The sequence below is a fragment of the Scophthalmus maximus genome, chromosome 16, assembly GCF_022379125.1.
Source record: "Scophthalmus maximus strain ysfricsl-2021 chromosome 16, ASM2237912v1, whole genome shotgun sequence".
In the NCBI taxonomy this organism is placed as follows: domain Eukaryota; kingdom Metazoa; phylum Chordata; class Actinopteri; order Pleuronectiformes; family Scophthalmidae; genus Scophthalmus; species Scophthalmus maximus.
Genome location: NC_061530.1, coordinates 6,418,462 through 6,426,875, shown reverse-complemented (window position 1 = coordinate 6,426,875; position 8,414 = coordinate 6,418,462). Strand labels below are relative to the sequence as shown.

At 46.4% G+C, this 8,414-nt stretch overlaps 1 protein-coding gene across 1 annotated transcript; it reads left to right on the top strand.

Moving 5' to 3' along the window:
• The first annotated feature begins 3,339 nt into the window (after window positions 1-3,339).
• tob1b (transducer of ERBB2, 1b) lies at window positions 3,340-6,734 on the top strand. Its single transcript, XM_035613278.2, has 2 exons — window positions 3,340-3,550; window positions 4,569-6,734. The coding sequence occupies exon 2, from the start codon at window positions 4,740-4,742 to the stop codon at window positions 5,763-5,765; it is 1,026 nt and encodes a 341-aa protein (XP_035469171.2). The 5' UTR covers window positions 3,340-3,550; window positions 4,569-4,739; the 3' UTR covers window positions 5,766-6,734.
• Window positions 6,735-8,414: the final 1,680 nt, after the last annotated feature.

The following is an 8,414-nucleotide window of genomic DNA, read 5'->3' as shown; positions in this document are numbered from 1 at the left end:
TATCTTCACATTTACTTTCACTCATATACACCCTAAACATTTACTACATATAGTGTCTTTCAATGAGCTGCAGGGCAACCGGAAGGACAGGTGAGGATTCTCTGCGAGTGTCCCCTTTTACATATGCACAGTCATGTGATCCACTGTGAATATGAAAACATTGATGGCGGCCAACATGCTCCGGTTGTTGTTACTGTACATAAAGATTTATGCAACTGCACTTGGCTAGAGGTCACAAAATGTTGAGATAAAATGAATAAAGATAATCAATCTGTCTTCAAAGGGACCCAGGGTTTAATGAAGAATTACAGGAAAGCTGAGAATCTGTAATTTGTTACAGCAGCCTGTTTTATTTTGGCCTTTATCTTGAATTCTAAGGCAGTGAGCAGCCTGCCCAGACAGTCACCATAACCTGAAATTGGAGAGGATAATAAAAAAAAAATGCATTTGCTTTTATCCTTCAGGTGAAAATTTGGAGCTCAAGATACCAAGAAAGGCCACATGGTGAGAAATGAAAGGGTGAAGTCGTTGTATCCAAACGCTGCTTGAGCTTTGAAGTCCGCTGGAAAGAATGGGATCTAATAAATCTGTCCGAGCTCTCTCGGCGTTGGCCAAATAACCAGATAAAATGAATGCAGCCCGTGACAGCTTTCATTATGCTGCAGGTTCACATAAGCAAGGCTTTTGTGCCTGTTCTATTAATTCAGTGTACGGAAACCCAGTTTCCATATAAATCAGCAGCCCTTTTTCCTCCCATTCTTTTCCTGGTGGTAGGCAAACACAGTGTGGCACATTTTCTTATTATCTCCTCTCCTCCTACATTTCATTTCTTCCCCAGTATTGAGCATGTGATGCTACACATATTAGATTCAAATCCACAGAGCACATCTGGGAATTAACAGCGCTTGTGTGCGACTAGAAGAGGAGAGGATTTCACAGCTTTGTGAAGAGAGGGGGAAAAAAAATGTCTATGTGGACTGACTTCACTGAAAAATTTGCATGAGTCATGCTAAAACATCTCACTTCATTAGCTGTGTTTACCTCCAGGTCGCACACAGACAGGCTCACAACGGCGAGGGGAAACTTTCGCCACGCACCGGGGTCCATACTGCGGTGGACAATAACAAACAGCTCATTGTTCGGCGCGGAGTGGGCCGATTGTTCCACCTGACCACAGCCAAGACTAATACTCACTTACCAAGTATACACAATGGGAGAATGAGTCCCGAAAGCATCTGGACCTGCTTGTGGTATTTCTTACAGGGCTGGGGAAAACGTATTTCCTCTTTAATAGAGATGCCGTCTGGTGCAAACTGAAACATGTCTGAACATTTGGTCATAGTCACACATTTCCTGCACTGTGAGGGGGGGGGGCGCCCTGCTCTGGCTGCCCTGGTATGTCTCCAAGGCCCCCACGGTGTGTTTAGTTTGTACACGGGTCATCCATCACACAAGCTCCTCGGTGGCAGGGGGGACTCATCTCTCACGCCTGCTGAGACTCAATCTGGACGTTGGAAGAGCTCTCCATTGCGTCCGCAGCATCCTGCAGCCCTCCAGCTATGATCTGACTACATTTTATTGCACTCTGTTTACGGCACTGGGATGTGCTTCCGAGCTAAACATCAACTGAGGTATTGTGATAAACCCCAGTAAACCTCCATGATGCGTACACATGGCGGTTGAAATGTATACACCACAGCTCTTGTTTTTCGGGGATCTGCAGACTTAGGAGTGATCGTCTGAATAAACCAAACAAACTGAAAGAGACAAGAATGATTGAGGAAAGCCTCCCTCTGTGATAGTCTTTGTACTCCTTACATCCTTTTAAAGAAAATGTTCTCACAGAGGATATATAACAAACTGTCACTCTGAGGTTAACCGTAATGAAAAATGTGCTATGGAGCAGTATTCTTTTTAACTGAGCGAAGAAAGAGAGCAATGTGTCTTTTTTTGCATGATTCAGTGAAGACCATAGTTCTGACAACTGACTATCTAAATGAATTATTATTGATCCACACCAATCACATGTGCCTACGCAATTATATTGACTCCTCGCCATTCTTTCTAGAGAGCCTGTGCGTATAGCTGGGAGCTCTCTTGTAAATCAGCTCTCAAATTTTACATTTACAGACATGACAGACAGCATTCAAGTGTTTTTTTTGAGTCGGGAAAAAATACTTAATTGTCTAAGCCCCCTCCCTCCTCCAAAGTACAGCCTGCCTGCCGCCTCCCTCCCAACTGTATAATTCATGTGGCATTGTATTTATTGTGCAAACACGCTGTGCAAGAGCCCATGTGAGGTAAGAACAGGCTGGTGGAGTCAAAGACCTTAGGCCTGACAGGGAAGAGCTTAAGCCCTGCACTGTAAAGCTGTCGAAAACAAGTAGCCAGCACACAGGCATCTGCAAGCAGCTACAGGGATCATCCTGCGGCTATTCGGTTTCACAGTCCACAGACCTTATAATGGAAATAATTTCGTCGCGGGTACGCAGCGGGAGGAGAGCGTCAACACCTACACAGATGGCAAATTATGAGCTTCCCTTCGTGTGGGTTGAAAAGAGGTTGACATTGTGCTGTATCATAAAACAGCACCGTCAGTAAGGGAGGGCTGGTGGGTTTGGACACACAGCTCCAGCTGGCTCGGAGAACATCAAAATGTCATTGCTGGGGAGCACCAAACACAGCCAGTGACAGGTGTGTCCCTCCGCCACAGTGACTATCTGGCTCAGTTTTAACCATGTGGTGGGAATGGCTGAGCCGAACGTGGTTGATTTCAGTGTTGGCAACAATCGTTACGCACACACCCCTGAGCATTGTCATGACAATAGACTCCTTGTGTCGTCATAGGTTTCAGGCATTGAGGCACAGCCTCTGAATGCAGAGGAGCTTATTGGCTTTGTGTAAATCATACATGTACAAAAGTCAGTCTTTCACATTTCAAACATATAGGTGTTAGAACTTTTCATTATTATTATTATTTTTATTATTATTATTATTATTATTATTATTATTATTATTATGACAGGAATCGTGCTTTCCCCGAGACAAGGTTCTAAAATGATGCTGTAGCTCAAAGCTGCTCGAATAAAATAGTCCGAAGCACATGAAAGAAAAACCACTACCGTAAATAGAACGCTGCGGTTTGATTGAGGCCAAAACGGTCCAATCACAGCGGCGGTCCGGGGTGGTTGTCGATGACGAGGCGGCGCGCGGCCAATGGAAACACGCTACTGGGTGTTGACCTCTGCGAGCCGCATCACCACCTCCTCCGTGTCCGTGGCGGAGGACCACTATAAAAACAAACCGGTCCAAGTTTTAAAGGGCAGAGTTGTAAAAAACTCCCAGGCTGTGGGGAGTCGGCTCGGTATCCTGTAATTCGACTACCCCCCCCCCCCCAACACACACAGAAGCAAACGTCGCCTGGAGCACTGGAGAGTCGCACAACGTCGGCGGACATCATTTTGTATTACCTTTCGAAACCCGACAAGTGCGGCGTTTGCAGGAGCGGACCCCGGTCGGCGCGAGGAGGACCTCTGCCGCGGACTCCCATGTAAGTAGACAACGTCGCTACGACGCCAGGTCTTCGGAAGACCTGAAACGGCCGTGCATCGTGCTTCTGTCGCTCTCACGCCAGACGAATCTCAGAATCGCGACACTCGACTTCGCGTCACCGAACGTCGGTCTCGCCGTGGGAAATGTACAGGCTCGTTGCCACCTAGCTGATTAAAAACGCTACGCAGCTTGCAATCGATCGACGCGGTCGTCGGTCCGATATTACCCCCCCCCCGTTGCCCTCAAACGGCGACAGCGACGTTGCCCGTGTGTCGTCGTCCGTTGACGATGTCACGGTGAGGCCGACGCCGATGAGCAGCTGGTCGGGCTAAACATTCTAACGGCGCGTGGCAATCTAGGCGACAGCTAGCTCGCTACGTCGGCCGTGCACACCCTCCATTGACTCGGCCAGCTGACGGCCGGTCGCTCGGCGCTGTCAACCCCCGACGCGCCGAGGAAGGCGGATCCTTGTTTTCCCGTTTGTTGTGTCTTATGTCTTATGATGGTCGTAGAAAACTGCTTAGTTTAGACTTTTGAATGGTGACTATGTAACAGCAACTGTCGACGCGAGCCCAACTTGTAGCTCCGCTGGTGCACGGGAATAGCCTCGGTTAGATGAGAAAAAAACAAAAAAAACCCCATCCAACAACGCCTTACGTCGACGGGAGGCTTGTCTCGACATGTCCCCGTGCCAACGAGCGAATCAGCGATCCTCGTGACCGTTGACCCCCGCTAACCGACCCGTCGCCCTCCGCAGAGGTCAACCGTGGTGGCGTTTATCTGTCGCGCGCACGCACGCGCGCGCACACACACACACACTCACACACCGCTGACACCGCCTCTGAGTCAGTGGCCTGTGTTTATTTATAGCCGTTGATATAGTGCAGTTGAGATGCAGGCCTGCTGTGTGCAGGGAGGGCGGCGGACAGAGTTGTTACAGATGCATTTCATGTGTTTGCTTCTGATTTTGTGTGAGGCCCCTGAGTGACGGTGCTCTTTTCTCTCTTGCGTTTCAGGACCTTGACTCTGACCCTGCTGCAGGAAGGATATTCGCTCTGGCGACAAGTACACTCGGAGTTCCTTTTCGCCGCGCCGACCGCTGCTGCCTCGGAGCTCTTTGCGGCGCTCACAAAAAGCGACTCTGTGAAGGGGGAAAAAAAAGAACCGTCCTCGCCACCGAAGCAGCTATGCAGCTTGAAATTCAAGTAGCACTCAACTTTATTATTTCCTACTTGTACAACAAGCTCCCACGGCGGCGTGTGAATATCTTTGGCGAAGAGCTCGAGAGGCAGCTGAAGAAGAAGTATGAAGGCCACTGGTATCCGGATAAGCCATACAAAGGCTCGGGGTTCAGGTGCATCCACGTAGGGGAGAAGGTGGACCCCGTGGTGGAGCTGGCAGCCAAAGAGAGCGGACTGGACATCGACGACGTCCGGAATAATCTCCCTCAGGACCTTAGTGTGTGGATCGACCCGTTCGAAGTTTCCTACCAGATCGGGGAGAAGGGGCCTGTCAAGGTGCTATATGTGGACGATAACAACGAGAATGGGTCCGAGCTGGACAAGGAGATCAAGAACAGCTTTAACCCCGAGGCCCAGGTCTTCATGCCAATCAGTGACCCTGTCGGGGCGTCCTCCGAGTCGAGCTCCCCCTCCCCTCCCTTCGGGCAGTCTGCTGCTGTGAGCCCCTCCTTCATGCCACGTTCCACCCAACCCTTAACCTTCACCACTGCCACCTTTGCCGCCACCAAATTCGGCTCCACCAAGATGAAGAGCAGTGGCCGCTGTAACAACAGCAACAGTGGCAGCAGCAAGGCGGCCCGCAGCTCCCCTACCAATAACCTGGGTCTGAATGTCAACACCCTACTGAAGCAGAAAGCCATCTCCACCTCCATGCACTCACTGTACGGGCTGGGCCAGCAGCAGCAGCAGCAGCAGCAGCAGCAGCAACAACAACAACAACAGAAGGCTTCTGCTCTTTCTCCTAACGCAAAGGAGTTTGTGTTCCCCAGCCTCCAGGCCCAGGCCAGCCCCGGGGCCGTGTTCCCCGGGGAGGGCTCCCTTGGGCTCGGCCCTCTGCCGTACAACAATGCCTTTGACATGTTTGCAGCCTACGGAAGCCTCAACGACAAGTCCCTCATGGACGGCCTCAACTTCAGTCTGAGCAACATGCAGTATTCTAACCAGCAATTCCAGCCGGTCATGGCTAACTAAACTCATCGTCCTCGCGATGTTATTTATGAATGATGGTGGCTCAAAGAGAAGGAAAAACAAAACGCACACACTTAGAAACTGGACTTTCAAGGGTAGTGGCTAGTCCGTCAAGCGCATGTGCCCAAGGGTGTTTTCACCGTGCCCCCTTGAGTTTGTTTCTACTGACCGCTTGTTGTACAAACACATCCAAGCTTGGTTACTTCAATTCAACATGCATCATTGTTTTTCTTTTTCCTTTTTGCCAACCAAGCACAAATTTTTTTACTATGTTGAGAAAAATACAAAAAAAAAGAAGAAAAAAAAAAAAGAGACAACACAAGCTTCAAGTTTTGGCCTCTTAGAGTATTTTGAAGGTGGTAAGACAAGGCTGGTTTTTATGAATTGGCACTACTAAGTGGGGTTACTTGGTCTTTTTCTAATGGTATAATTTAATTTAGTACAGAGTTTGTAAGATATCAGAGTATATATTGTTTCTATGACATGGTGTTGCATTTATATCTTTTTACTACTCCAGTGATCTGTGATGGCTGCAGCAGCTTTTCCTTATTTTTTTCTTTTTTTAAAGATAATTGTTAATGAAATCCATCTTTAAAAGAAAAAATACATCAAATATTCTAAAGATTATGTACTGAGTATTCCTTAGCGGTGGGATTCAAAGTGTAGGAATATTTGCTTTTTCTGAAAGATGAATTGTATTTTCTGTTTAAGAGGTTAAAGGATTTTGCTATACTATGGACAAAATGTAATCGTATGAATATTAATTTTGTACCTACATTGTGCAATACTTGATAAAAAATACGGTATAACAAAGTATTTTGAGTCAGTGTCTTACATGTCAAGAGGGACTGAAATAGTTTATATTGTTAAGTTTGTATTAAATGCTTAAAAATTATATGCTTGTCTTTATTTTTTTTAATTTCATATTTGCACCCTGGTCTTTTTAATAAAATAAACTACAGTTGAACATGATCTGTGGATAGCAGACTTATTTATTTACTTGTTTTAAAAATTTTTTTTTATATATTTAACCCGTCGCAGACTTTGCCACTGGGGAGCAGATAAGGGTGACGGTCACATGCTCGGAGTCATCCCACTCGTGTCATGAGAGCAAGTCGAAGTAGGCAGGCAAAAAAAAAAGAATTGACTGTTGCCGTCTGTGTGTGAGAGGCAACATAAAGCCCGGAGGTCATGTGCTGTGAACTATGGATCCCTTCTGGTTTTTCGAAGGTGGAGGTTAATAGTCTCTGTAATCCGGGGGTGTGACCATGTGACATCACGGCTGTGAAGACAGGTGGAGAGCTGTTTGTGATGTGTCACACTCATCGTGTCAGAATGAGCCGTCACGTTTCATCCGAGGGCCTCATCCAGCCGGTCTTTTGTTTATTTTTTAAGGCGGACGTGTTTGTGAACACTGTACATGTTTACGGACAGCAGTTACAGTATGGGAGTGTGTTTGTGTGTGTAGGAATCACTCTGGTGGGCTGTATCACGGACTTTGATGTCATGTGAAGGAACGAGCCGAGTCAAAGAACAAGCCAAACGTATACCGTGGTTCAGAGCTGCGGCAGCTGCTTAAAGTCCCAAAACGCATAATCACGTGCAATTCTGTCTGACTCAAAGGTCTGGAGAAGGAAATGGCTCGTGTTTTTTATCCTTAAATGATTCCTCCTCCCTTCTTTGTCAAAGACTTGTTATGTACACAGAGGTGTTGTTAAGGCCGAGACAGTTTTAGATGCTCATAAATAACTACAGTGTGTTTATGTTCTTACGAATCTGACCTCATAGCACTGGGGAGCTACTGTGAAATCAGTTTGAATCCATAGCATTGACATTTAAATACTACTGTAGAATTCTGAGGTATTTGAGCTTAAGTACTTGCATTTTAAACTTCAACTTGTGTTTTTTCTACAGGTGCAATTACTAGCTACTTAAAATTTTCCATTAAAATAACATGATAAGCTTTACTATAAAACATAATTTAAGGTTAATCCAACTGATTCGAAGCCAAAAAAACGTATGAGTCGTTAATAGTTTCAACGACTATTGATTTCACCGCTGATCGTCTTTGATGGTTTCATGTCCAAAGATATATATATATATATAAAGAAAGAATATTTCGTTTTCCATGAAACACCCCATGACTCTTTGCAGTAGGAGGTACCAAAGGACTAAGACGCTACAACATTGAAACGCCTCTTATACATTGATGCGTCAGTATCAACTACATATTGCCGTTACTTTTTCCTGATTTAATGCTTTGACTGGAACTTGCAATGCGATACTTTTACACTATAGTATTCATTCTGGAACTTAAAGTGCTACAGGACCAGAGCACTTCTTGCACCACTGACAGGACGTATACGGTACCGTTTTTCTAGAAGAAATCTAAACCGAAGTTTAGATTGGGCAGGCGAAGAAATTGCTCAGAATCGCTGGCGTTGCCAATTGATTCCTCCGCACCCCGCAGGAGAAGCACGTGGAGGATTAGAGTGCAAATTTGTTTTGCAAGTTGCGATTCCACCCTCGTAAGATGCCGGCATTTCCAAACATTCTAGGTGGATGCCATGTCAATATGAAAAGAGATCTGCCTGGCTTTGCTTTAATGACCGGTTCCTCGTCAGAGAACACACCCCTGTTGGGTTAATCGTC